The sequence below is a fragment of the Boleophthalmus pectinirostris genome, unplaced genomic scaffold (assembly GCF_026225935.1).
Source record: "Boleophthalmus pectinirostris isolate CB_2022bp ecotype Guang Dong unplaced genomic scaffold, ASM2622593v1 HiC_scaffold_2, whole genome shotgun sequence".
Lineage (NCBI taxonomy): Eukaryota > Metazoa > Chordata > Actinopteri > Gobiiformes > Gobiidae > Boleophthalmus > Boleophthalmus pectinirostris.
Window position 1 is genome coordinate 3,625,890 of NW_026571152.1, and position 14,291 is coordinate 3,640,180.

Here is a 14,291-nt window from a genome sequence, read left to right on the forward strand (position 1 = left end):
GTGTGTGTCCTTCTGTGTACACTTTGGACCCTCAGTCTGTAAATAAAGTTATAATATGTGTGCATGTCAAATTGCTCATTGGGACTTTTCCATCACCCATTTATGCCATCGTCAGATAAAAAAATAATGAAATGCTGCTAAGCAACAGTCTGGTTAGGCAGCAGTAATATTTAACGATGTGATTAATTACATATTGCTGTGACAGCTGATGAAGAGAAGTTGTTTTTCAAGTTCTTCTTTTAATCATCTGAATGACAAGTAATAAAGATGTACAGCCTATTTACTGGATGCATCTATTTGTGATTTTGGATCCACAGGAGGCTGGATGCACTGCCGCTTTGACACAGATTTTGGCTGAAATCCCCAAACATCTGGACATCAGAGGGTTTCCGTTCTCTCCTCTCCCCCTCTCTTTCTCTCCCTCTCTCACACACTCACACTCTCTCTCTCTTCTCGTCACATTATAACAGCATGAATTGATTTCTACAGCAGCAAAATACTCTGTCACTACTTGAAATCATGAGGAGCACATCATGGTGTCAAGTTCACAGCAACATTATCACAGTCAGCAGTTCTGCATGTCCCTTTCACATTAAAATAGACAAACCTATTTCATTAAGCCAACATAGCAACACAGAAATGAAATATGAACTCACAGTAATTGCCTTTGCCATTATATTATTCTACATTTACACATCTTTTGCAGCTGAGTGGCTAAACCTAAAGAAAACTCAATGATCAATCAAAATGGTAAAAACTCATGGTATAATTGTGAAAAGCAAATTCAGCACTGCTTGGCATGGACAGAGGAGATCCTCTGAGTTCAATAACAACAAAGTTTATTGCCAAAGTTTCGAGCAGATTACAACAACACAGACAACACCAGAGTGTTTAAAGTGAAGACATAATCAAATCTCTTTGGATAGTCAAATGAAAAAAAAAAATAGTGAAACCATGACCAATTGAATAACTTCCTGAACAGAATAAAACATATCCCAAACAGAATAACACATATCCCAAATTAATCTTTGGTTGGTGGTTCAATCCCCACTCTCCCACCTGCAAAACATTGATGGTATGTTCTTGGGCAAAACACACCATGGCCAATAATAATAATAACAATAATACTCAGAATGTGTGTGTGTCTTCTGGTTGTGAGACGGCCACAGGTGCAGAAAGCGTCTGTGCATATTCTGCTCAAGGCTTAAGTTTACAGACGATCACAAAACGCTCTGTTACATTTTAGGACAAATAGAGCTAGAGCTTCCCTACTTTCCATCCATCCATTTTCTTCCAGTCGCGGGGGGAGCAGTCTAAGCAGGGACTCCCAGACTTCCTTCACCCCAGACACGTCCTCCAGCTCCTCCGGGGGGACCCCGAGGTGTTCCCAGGCCAGCCCAGAGACATAGTCCCTTCAGCGTGTCCTGGGTCTTCCCCGGGGCCTCCTCCCGGTGGGACATGCCCAGAACACCTCCCACCCAGGAGGCATCCGGAACAGATGTCCGAGGCACCTCTAATAGCTCCACTCAACGTGGAGGAGCAGCGGCTCTACTCCGAGCTCCTTCCCAACTTTATTTTATTTCATCACATTAACAGTGTCACAGCATCAAACATACAAGAAATTAATGAAAAGGAGTAGAAACAAGAGTCATCTTATGTTCTCTGCTCCTTTTCCCTTTTCCAGACAAAACATCAACACAAATAGTTACTTTTAAACATTTCAAATCAGTACATTTCAGTTCAGGCACAATTATTAATCAGTTGCAAACAGAAATCTTTATTATTATGTACAACAACTTAGTTTCTTTTTCACACATACACATTGCACTGGATTTTATGTGTTTTTTTTAAAATGTCATCATTTACACATAAAGTGCACTGTTAATGTTCTGATGGAGAGTCCACCACCTGCTTGTCTCCATGGAAATGTTACTGCTTTGCCTGGAGTTCTTTCCTAATCCTATGACCTCTTGAGATTTTATATTTTATGACTTTGACTTGTACATTTACATAATAATGATAATATTTATTAATACTGCACCTGTCTCTTGCTATTTTTTTCTTGCTTATTTAGAATTTATTATTACTACATTTTTTCTCTTTGTTTTTATAATATAATGTGATGTGTGAGCTCCTGTGTCCAAATCATTTCCCTTGTGGGTCAATAAAGTTTGCCTAAGTCTAAGTTTAGTCCAAGTCTAAATCTAAATCTAAGTCTACGTCTAAGTCTAAATCTAAATCTAAGTCTAAGTCTTGTCTAAGTCTAAGTCTAAGTCTAAGTAATGTTCCACAGTGCAGCATTGATCTTATCTCATGGTCCATGGAGACAAGCAGGTGGCCCACCAGACCAAGTTATAAGTCAGATCTGTGAAGAGATGTGCCCGCTCAGGTTCTAGGTATGTTTGAACAATCACAACATTGCATACATTTAATGCCAGACTGCGGAGCATTTCAGGAAACGCAGTGTCACCTCCGCGGAGTCAAGGAAACGGACCCTCCACCGGAAAATAAAAGACATAATATTAACGCTTCTTTTAAACTTTATTTTGAAAAACCTGACGGGAAGCGCTCCCCGCACGCTCCCGTGAACCTGCCGTGCTCCAAACGTGATGCTGTGCGTGTTGTGCGCCTCCAGCTCCATCTCCATCCCTGGGTCCACAGCAGCGGCAGCGGCAGCCTCCTCTCCCCCTCCCCGACATCAGCACCTCTCACCCGGCTGCACCTCCACCGCGCGTCCCCGCTGTCCACGCACCGTTCTCGGCCACTTCCCAGCCGTAAACAGCGCTCCTCTCACCTTCTCCCGGTGCATGGCCTCTCTATGGGACGATGGCAGAGGGGGATTATTCGCCTGTTCTGTCGTTTACGCGCAACAACAGGTCGCGCCGGTGAACCCCCCGACCACACCGCTTTAGCACGCCGGATCTGGGACACCTTTTCGGGGCGCGGATGTGGCAGCTCAGCCCTGTTCTGGAGGAGGAGCAGGTGCGTGTCCATTTATTATGATCACATTGTCCATAAATAGAGCCCACATATATGGTGTTGTGTCATCGAATAATCGCCTCTGATGCGTGTTCGGGGCATTTGGCGTCAGCTGTGATATTAGTCATGAGGCAGGGACGACAGGGCACACGAGGAGGGACGGCGGGACACGAGGGACCATTTTATAGTGTGTTTTCTTTCTTCTGCTTAACTGTGTTGTATGGGAGCCGCAGATATACATACAGGCTGTTTGTGCCAGTGCCCAGCCTGGATAAATGGATGTGTCAGTTAGGGCTGGGTATCGTTAAGAAGTTGCCGATACAATACATACCTCGATACCTAGACCATGATACAATACATACCTCAATACAGTGAGCTTTTGATTCGATACATTATATTTCAAACCGATTTGATACGGTTCAATAACACATAATGGCTAAAACATGGCTGTGATACTAAAAGTCTCTGTTAAACCATTTATTAAACCATCTTGTGCGAAGTGAACATGAAACACACCCATTTTAATCATCAAAACAGTGAAAATGTAAATTGTGTCGCATAAAAATTTTTCCAAGTAACAAAATTGTAGACCTGTAACAAAATAATTTAGTTAAATATACCAAAAAAATATTCTTGGTGATATATCAATACAGCAGTCCATGATATCGATCCTGTATCATCATATTAAACAAAACGATATATCGATATTTCGATATTTTTGCACACCCCTAGTGTCAGGGAGGGCATCTGAAATAGCCTAGTAATATGACAAATAAATACAAAGGCAAAATAATAATCATAATAATAATAAATAAAAATAAAATAAAATCTTGTATTGAGCATAATTTTAGTTCCTATTTTATTGAAAAAAAAAAAAAAAAAAAAAAACAGTCCTAACTTTATTCATACAAGCTCTGTACACAGGAAAGTCAGTTTGTCAGATTGTGCCTGAATGAACTGGGGTAAATAAAAGAATAGGTAGTGTTGTCAAGACCTGTCTGAGACCGCAGGGTCCCGAGACAAGAACAAGACCGAGACTTTTAAAGGTCGAGAACGAGACAAGGCTGAGACCACAGCCCATCAAAACCAAATCAAGACCATCTTTGTCATTTTCAACATTTATTTGTGTTTTACAGTTATTTTGGCAGATATTTGTCAATGTTTTGTTTTTTTTGTTTAAAAAAAAAAAAAAAAAAATAAATATATATATATATATATATATATATATATATATATATGTATATATATGTATATATATATATATATATATATATCCCCATTTGATCTGATAAATTTTGGCTAAAATAAGCCAAGCAAACTGTTCTGCACTGAAAACAATCTGTGCCCTTTTTTGGAGCCTCACCCACAGTTTGAGAAGCTCTTCTTTAAGAGAACTTCCACTGACACTTTACACAAAACCGTGAACAAAGTGAAGAAAGTGGGTAGGATTTTTTTTTTATTATAATATTTTTTTACTGTTTTGTCAAGTTTCTAACTGGAGTTACATTCTCGTACTGGTTTTACAGTGGGATTTAGCCTCTGCACATTTACCAAACACATGTCGTGACAAATACAGATGCATGTGTGCACTTTTATTAGGCAAACTTCAACCACATGTCACGGTAAGAAGTTAACTGCCATTTGTAATATATAATAATGTAATATATAACATCATATGTAAATATGATCACCCTCGTTGAGTGTCAAACCTCGAGTCCAAGACAAGACCGAGTCCAAGCGCCTTCAAGACCGAGACAAGACTGAGTCCAAATGTGGTCGAGTCCGAGACGAGACCAAGACCATAAAAGAACTGTCTCGAGTACTACGACACTAAGAATAGGTATAACTGGAGTCCCTGAGGATAAGTTGAGAGACAGCATATTGAGAATTGGAAGTCCTATTTGCTTTTTTTGTTTGTTTGTTTGTTTTTGTGAATTTTGAGGTAAATTCTTAAGTCCAGATTTTTCTCTGTATGGTTAATTTGACTGAAAATAAGTGTAATTACAGATGCATTATGTAAAATATTTGTTGTGGAGGCTCCGTCAAAATGCTTTTCTACATGGAGATGTTATTGCTTTGTTTGGAATGTTTCTATCTTCATGGAGGCCAAACCAGACCAAGTTACAGGTCAGATCTGTGGAGAGGTGACCCCGCTCAGTCAGAATTGATGTTTTTCTAGGTATTTCTGATCTAAAAAAAAACTAAAACAGATGTAATTGAATAAATGTAAAGTAGAGCTGTTTAATGTCACACTGTGGAACATTTCAGGCAGAGCAGTTACATAGTGCACCTTTAAGAAAAACTACAGAGAAGATTGTAGAAAGAAAAAAGGGGCTGCCAATTCCAAGTGACCGAAAAGTGTTTTTATGAAGCATCTGATTTAGAATATTTATCTGTGAACAACAAGACAGACTTTTAATTAAAGACAAAAAAAGTCTCATTTGTTTCTCAGTTCAGACCGTAAGCTTTTCCTGACAGAGCATTGGCTTCGACCTCGCATTTCAAAAGCCCCAGACTGATGATTGAGTTTGAAATGATGGCATCTCAGTTCGATTAGGATTCAGTTACACAACTCTAAACAAATCATTATGCAAAGTACAGTAAATGGACTTTATTTGTTGTGGTGAGCTCAGAAGGGAAAAACTGACAGGTAAGAGCCAGCACTAGGTTATTTGTGTACTCTGACTGCACATTTAATATTTTATTTCGCGTACACAAACAATGCAGTGCAGTATAGCCTAGGCCCTGTGTTCACCCTGGTGCTTTTAGTGTTGTTAAAATGAACTCTTGTGCACTTTAAACCATGTTGTTACCTCCTCAAAAACTGAACTGGAGTTGTGTTTCATTCACACGTGTTTGAGTAATCCTTTATTATTACTTATTATTAGAACTCAACCTAAATGTGCAGGGTTTGTGTGTTAAATGTGCAGAGTTTGTGTGTTCAGGTTTGTGTGTTAAGTGTGCAGGGTTTGTGTGTTAAGTGTGCAGGGTTTGTGTGTTAAGTGTGCAGGGTTTGTGTGTTAAATGTGCAGGGTTTGTGTGTTAACTGTGCAGGGTTTTGTGTGTTAAGTGTGCAGGCTTGTTGTGTGTAAATGTGCAGGGTTTGTGTGTTAACTGTGCAGGGTTTGTGTGTTAAGTGTGCAGGGTTTGTGTGTTAAATGTAAAGGGTTTGTGTGTTAAAAGGTGTTATGTGCAGTGTGTGCAGGTTTGTGTGTTAAATGTGCAGGGTTTGTGTGTTAAATGTGCAGGGTTTGTGTGTTAAATGTGTGTGTTAAATGTGCAGAGGTTGTGTGTTGTTATGCAGAGTTTGTGTGTTAAATGTGCAGAGTTGTGTGTTAAGAGGTTTGTGTGTTAAGTGTGTGCAGATGTTGCAGTGTGTTAAATGTGCAGTTTGTGTGTAAATGCAGTTTGTGTGTTAAATATGCAGGTTTGTGTGTTAAATATGCAGAGTTTGTGTGTTAAATATGCAGAGTTTGTGTGTTAAAATGCAGAGTTTGTGTGTTAAATGTGCAGAGTTTGCGTGTTAAATATGCAGAGTTTGTGTGTTAAATATGCAGAGTTTGTGTGTTAAATATGCAGAGTTTGTGTGTTAAATGTGCAGGGTTTGTGTGTTAAACATGTGTGAATGAAACAAAACACAACTCCGGGTCTGTTTGTGATGAGGAAAATACATCAAAAAATCAAAGATAGTGTAGTATGGGCCTTTAAAGAAATACGACTTTGCGGTGTAAAGATGTAAAGTGATGGCTCAACTCTTATCCAAAACAGAGTCTACTGCAAAATACAGCAGGTAAATGATGAAGAAATCTCCCTCTGTGTTTGCAGGCTCTTCCACGAGCAGAGTGTAAACAATAGTAGCTCATTTAATGCGGCTTATGGACCTGAAACAAAACAGGTGCTGGGGAAATCAGGAGCTTAACTTTCTAAGATAATGAAAACAAAATAAGAAGCTTTAGTTGGACTGGAATTGAGCTACAAATATCATAGTGTCAGTTTTAGGCCTGTCACGATAAGAACTTCTGAAGCACAATATGGAGATCTGCACTACTAATCTGCATAAATAAATTCAACTTTACGACGTGTAAGCTGTAACTCTAGAGCCACATCAATCCATTTGACATTATAATGTGTTTAATTCAGTTTTGTTCAACTCTCACAGAAACAAAATTTAAAACCACATGGCTAATTTGCATAAACTCAGCGAAGATAAAACTACAGCTCTTGTGTCGCTGATGCGGTCAGTTTCTGTTGGATTAAAAGACATGACTCAGGTGAATACAGGTTAGTGTGACCAGATTTGCCTTTGTCAAAACCAGGACACCGTACGGGGGGAGGGAGGTGGGGACTCGTCATCCACATTGTACGACTCTCACCTGGTAAAACTTTTTCCCACTGGACACAGAAACATCTGTGCTGCTTTATACACTGTGCACATGGACTCACACTTGTCTCGAACGCAACGGAAAGTCTGGAATTTCTTGTACAAATCATCGTTAAATACACATTTGTGCTTCTGTACGCTGCAGACTGACCCACTGTTTCTGTTTGTGTTTGTGTCTCGCTCCTTCTGATGCAGAGACACATGTACACATCTGTTTGGTCACGATACACACAGCAACCTACATTCAATTGTTGATTAAAATGAACGTAATCGATGAAATTCTTAATGATCAATTATCGATTAATCGATTAATCATGCCCATCCCTAGTCCTTAGGCAAGACACTTCACCCGCATTGCCTAGTATGAAAGTGGAGTGTGCATGAGCGATGGTGGTGGTCAGAGGGGCCAATGGTGCAGATTGGCGGCCTTGTTTCTGTCAGTCTGTCCCAGGGCAGCTGTGGTTACAATAGTATCTTGCACCACCGAGTGTGGAGTGAGTGAATAACTGTAAAGCGCTTTGGGTGTTTTGAAATGTACTCTATAAATGCAGTGAATAATTGATAAATTAATTAGAATGTAATTAGCCATAAAAGTTCATTTTTTAACTCTCTGCAGCTCAAATGTTTTCATATTACATTAAAAATACCAAGAACCTCTCTACTATTGCAAGGAAATTACACACACAAAAATACTGAGCCTTAAAATATACTGATCCAGCTGTAATTTACTGATTGATACAGTAATTATTGTGACAAGTCTGTGTTTTCCATCCTATATCCTGACAGTCTTTTATGAATGGAAACTGTTTCATATGAAAATATATTTTTTTTGTTACCAAATGTTTATTGTTTTTTAATATAACAAAAACAATACACAAACCAACACAACACAACAGGTCCAGGACAAAATTAAATAAATGAAAGATTAGTGCTAAAATCTAAATCTACCACATCAAACCTAGACAAACCCAAAACAACAATATCACTTAACCGCTCAATGGTCTAATATATACCCAGTGTTGGGAGGGTGACTTTTAAAATGTATTCCATTAAATTACTTAAAGTGAGTAATGTAATCTGAGTACTTTGGATTACTTGATTTGTTGTAGAGAAGCAAAGACTAGGATATCGTAACATAAGATGTTTTGTCTGCTAAAAGAAAATAAAAAGCCCAGACTTTATTTAACCAAATTAAAAATATTATTGATAGAAGATGAGGAGACACGGTCCGTGTGGCATGGTTTAGTCCTGTTAAATCATGTTTTAGTCCTGGTTTTAGTCCTGGTTTTACCCCTGGTTTTAGTCCTGGTTTAGTCCTGGTTTAGTCCTGGTTTAGTCCTGGTTTAGATCTGGTTTAGTTTCTGGCAATGAGTGGAATTACCAAAAAAAAAAAAAAAGGAAAAAAAAGTGATATAGCCCAAAATGTGAAAACAGGAAAATACCGCCGTGTAATCCATTTATTTCAACAAAGTAACTGTAATCCAATTACCATTCATGGAAACAGTAACTGTAACTGAATACAGTTACTCATAATTTGTACTGATTACGTAACTCTGGTACATGTAATCTGTTACTCCCCAACACTGTGTATACCTCATAACAAGGAGGTTTTAAGATCAGATATTGTTTGGTTCCAAAATTGAATAGTTTTTTCTTTTGCATTATGGATACGCACTGTGGACAATTCTAAATAAGCCATGTCCATAAATGAAAGTACCATTGGCGATAAAGAGTGAGGGCGTGATAAAGAGTGAGGGCGTGATAAAGAGTGAGGGCGTGATAAAGAGAGGGAGTGAGGGCGTGATAAAGAGTGAGGGCGTGATAAAGAGTGAGGGCGTGATAAAGAGTGAGGGGGTTTCCATCTCACAGCAACCATTCTTTTAGCAGCTGTAAGACCCGCCACAAAAACCTTTTCTTGCTCTTTACTCAAGCCGAGCAGAGACATGTCATTCAGAATCAAAACCAAAGGTGAACAGGGAATATTAGTAGATAGTAGAAGAGACAGACTATTACTTATTACCTTCCAAAAGTAAAAAACCCTGGGCATTCCCATACCATGTGGAAATAGGTACCTAATGAATTTGTATGGTAAAGAGTACAGTTTGGGTGAGTTCTGCACTTCATGTTGAAAAGTCTGCGGGGTGTCATGTACATCCTGTGAATAAAGTTCAGATGTAATCATATGAAAATATTTTTGTGCATCAAGAAATCAAATGCGTAATGAATTCTCAAATATCCATCATGAGCAGTGTTGGGGGAGTAACAGATTACATGTACTGAAGTTACGTAATCAGAGTACAAATTATGAGTAACTGTATTCAGTTACAGTTACTGTTTCAGTGAGTGGTAATTGGATTACAGTTACTATGTTGAAATAAATGGATTACACGGCGAGATTTTTATTTATTTTTTTCGGTAATTTCACTCATTTCTGGAAACTAAACCAGGTCTAAACTAGATCTAAGACAGGTTTAAAGCCAGGTCTAAAATCAGGACTAAAATCAGGACTAAACCAGGTCTAAACCAGGACTAAAACAGGACTAAAAACAGGACTAAAATCAGGACTAAACCAGGACTAAACCAGGACTAAAACAGGACTAAAACAGGACTAAAAGCAGGTCTAAACTAAGCCAATGATGTTCATTATGTCTTCTTATATACTTTAACTTCTTCGGTTCTTTTTAAAGACAATACAGTAAAGTGTATTTATCTTGTTGACATGTTTCGGCTGCTGCATCTTCAGAACTGTCACCGGTGTTGGTGGTGAGGTGTCATATATCAGCTGTTGTTACTTCCTGTAGGCGTGGTCAGCCTGATGGACCTGGCAGGTCGCTCAGACTGACCACGCCTCCCGTCGCCCGGTGTCTCTGGAGGAGGGTGTCCCAGGTGTGTGAAAGGAGGAACGCTCCGTCATCACGGTTAATGCTGTCCGTGCCTCGCTTTCTGATTTCAATGGCCTCCTTGATCCAGCGTTTGAACAAGTTCAGTACGACACAGACAAATTACACTGTAGATAAATACTGATGCAGAGCCACATATTTGGACATTTATCTGTCTGTAAATTGGATTAAATGAACATAATGTAGAGAGTCTAAGCTTTATAACGAGGTATAACATGCCCACGTGAAATATCGGCCCATATCAGCAAGCATATCGGCCGATAGCCGATATGTCTCCAGGTGCCCATATTGGCCGATAATATCGGCCAGCCAATATATAGGTCGGGCTCTAATTCAGTGTAAAACAGGCATATTTTTTTATAAATATATATTCAAACAGTTTCATCAATTTAAACTAAGCAATAGCACAAAACAAACAAACACTAGATTCTGTGATATATTTATATAACCTGACTCTATACTCTTTTATCTTCATGTTAAATTGCCAACCCCAGATGCCCCGGAATGTTCTGCCTCCTCAAACAGCCCCAGTTTGAATTTGGGGCAGATCCCCGGTGCACTGAAAATCTGCTTACTGTTGTCATCTGTGTCCAAAGTTTGCAGAAATCACCACATTCTCATCAGCACGGCTCATATTAACGGCTCAGAGTGAGGTCCACAGAAACAGGAGCCGTGTAACGCAATAGCAGCGCGGGTGTTCCACTGTGAGAGGCTATTTCTGAACTCACCGTCTATTTTTATTGACAACTTCCAAAACATCTATTTATACACACGATGATCATAAACACACAGCCATATATAATCTCTGTAGTAAATGGACACTCTTCCATCTTCTCTGGAGTATATTCTGTAAGATCAGCAAAAGTTGAACATATCGAAGACTTTAGGGTCTATTATATGTAAGAGAATGTAAGTAATTTATCTTCCATGCACATCTCAGCTATATTTACACCATGATCTTCCCTTGGCACACCATTGGCATGCCACTATCTAAATTATGGCATATTTCTGTCGAACTGGTGTCTACTGGCCTTCATAGTCTCATCACATTTGCTTTATAAACCTCCTCCTCCAAAAGCAGATTTAAGGGGCTTGAACACTCATAGATCACACTATAGGTACGTTCAGACTGCAGGGCTTAACGCTCAGTTCAGATTTTTTTGTGAAGTCTGATGTTTTTGCGAGGTCGTTCACATTTCCAATTAAATGTGACTTGTATGTGACTCCTGTGTGAACATTAAACGGCCCAAAAGTGTCCCGTATGCGCACTGGAGACACGATGACGTCAACCGCAGTGAGTGTGCTCTGTGTTTACAGAAGTTGTCCAAACATGGACGCAGCATTGAGCACCTGGAGATTTTAAAGTTCCTCTCGTACCGGAGCCAGAACATGAACAACTTACTTGTTTTAAGGAGGAGATTGAGAAGGAGAAGGACGAGGTTTTTGGCCGTGGTGTTTTGTGGGACAGCAGCAGCGACGTCCGCTGAAAGTGGATGTGGAGACGTAGCCAAGAGTGGTGAGTGGTGATGTGCTTCACTTCAGTGACTCGGAGTTCATTAACAATTTTTGCGCAGAATAGTGACGTTTGTGGCTTGTTGATAAAGTGTAAGTGGATGAATGCACTTTGGCTGTTCAGACTGAAGTCACATGTCAAAAGATCAGATATGTCTCAGTTTCAGGAGCACATATCCAAGTGTCCTGGGTCACATTTGAAAAAATCGGATCTGTGTGGTTCAGACTGACATTAAAAGATCAGATACAGGAACATAGGGACCAAAAAATCGGATTTGGGTCACTTCAGGCTGCAGTGTGAACGTAGCTTATGTTCACTTTTGAAATCATACTCTGTTGACTTTTCACGTCGTCCCGGGCTTGTATTATTGATGGTAAATAAACTTCTCCTATTTAAGACATCCAGTTGGTCTCCAGCCTTTTACTTCCACCCTTTCATTTACAAGCTGAAAAAGTCATTTAAAAGTGCTAATTGTGTAAGTACTGTATAACTGGTGGCCACTAAAACTTTTATCTCCTGTTTCTGACCCTTCTTGTAAAGGTATCAAACTTGGATTTAGAATTATTATTTTGTTATATTAATCATTGCATTTATATAGTGCCTTTCAAGACACCCAAATCTGCGCCATCGGCCTCTCCCACCTCCACCATCACTCATGTAGACCTGTAACGATAACAGATTTTGCTGGACGATTAATTGACCAAGAATTTATTGTGATAAACGATAATATTGACATTTTGAGACCATTTTCAACTATTATAATGACCGTGGAATAAAAATGCAAACACACCCTTTCAAAGATCAATAAACTTTCTAAATAACATTTAACACAGGAACTGCAAGACAAACAAAAACAACAAACAGGCCTAAATAAAACAGACTTATTAACACAGGACTAGTCTAATGTGTCCAGTTCACAGCGAGGACTTGTTCACAAAAATGCACTTGAATAAACCATTGCTGAACCAAACACAACTAAAACAATAAATAAAATGGATTATTAAGTCTCTGTAACAAAATTGCCCTTTAAAGTGACTTTTGTCATTGACGTGCATTGGTAAATAGTGGTCACCCTCTGTGGCTGCTGCTGTGGCCTCGTCATTTTGGTCTTAAAGTGTTTGTATTAACCTGTGACACATGATGCTGTTTCTCTATGAGGGAGTCTCTGTCCTGTCTGGTGTCATGTCAGTGTCTTGTGGGATTTCATTGGATTTCGGGCTCTCCTGGGGGCGGGGCTAGTTCTGTCGCTCGGGTTTGGGTTTATGTCGGCTGCTGGAGTTTGAGACATTTCTTCTTGTCATTTTCGCTCGCAGCATTTGAAACACTTAGCGATGAACTGTTTTGTCACTCTGACAGCGACACTTGTGTTTGTGGCTTCATGTTAGCCGCACAGACAGCAGCACTTTCTGCACTCAAGCTGCACACGCATCTGCTTTGTTGATAAACACGGCGCACGTTGGTCCAAGTGTCATTACACTTAAACGAGAGAAGTCAGAGAATAGAATTTATTGCGGCCGGAAAAGTTACCGAGCTCGTTAAAAGTTATCGTACACTTACTTTTCACTTTCATACGAGGCAATATGGGTGAAGTGTCTTGCCTAAGGACACAATGACCCCTTGTAGCACCTGATTTGTCTCCATCCAAGTTCTGACCAGACCCGACCCTGAGCTTCTGAGATCTGACACGATCAGGCTTTGAGAGGCTGCTATGACCACACAGATTTAGAGTTGTTATGGACGCGCTCTTATTTTAACTCACATTATGTAACTTTTCCGGTGCTACCTGCTTGTTGCCATGGAGATGATGTTGCTTTGTCTGGAAAGTGAGTGGCCAAGTTATAAATCGGGTTTAATTTGATACTACATAAGCTAAACAATAACTTCTCTATGGAAACAAGCAGGTAGCCAACCCTCCACCAGAAAAGTTACCTGTTGCATCTTTAAAGGTCTTATATTACATAAGATTGACCCTTATGAGCTTTAGTTGTGTTAGAATGTTGTTAACCCATGTGCATGGTTTGTGTGTTGTGTGCATGGTTTGTGTGCTAAATGTGCAGAGTTTGTGTGTTAAAGGGATAGTTCAGTTTTTCTGACATGAATCTGTATGGTATCCCCGTCAGCAGTGTGGTGCATCCACTCTGACTTTACCTCCAAAAGCGTCCGGTGAGCTGAGATCCTGGCCAGTTTTGGTGCTGAGGAAAGTCGTCTGGCAAGTTGACTGGGGACTGTATAATAAAGCATTTTTCTTCTCAAAACAACATGTGTTAAAAAGAGTGATACATTTGCACCACAAAACCTCTGTCCTCTAAAAAGTCAGACCTCATAATCGCTTGGCACTATTTTCTCTCCGTACGTATCACTGCGCACGGTCGCCAGGTGACAGCTGCACACGGATCCATCATTTTCTTCAGTTGTTCGGCAGTGTTTACTTGTTCAGACCAGTGACCGCCGCGACGCCAGAGAGAGCTAATGTCAGAGCTAGCGTGATAGGTATATAAGCTTGTATAAGATACATAAC

At 39.7% G+C, this 14,291-nt stretch overlaps 1 protein-coding gene across 1 annotated transcript in view; it reads left to right on the forward strand.

The window, feature by feature from the left end:
• Nucleotides 1–2,431: 2,431 nt before the first annotated feature.
• The window catches only part of tmem117 (transmembrane protein 117), a 147,636-nt gene continuing 135,776 nt past the window's right edge, over nt 2,432–14,291 (forward strand). Inside the window, 1 exon segment of the mRNA XM_020933470.2 lies at nt 2,432–2,948. Coding sequence (XP_020789129.2) covers nt 2,432–2,948 — 517 coding nt within the window.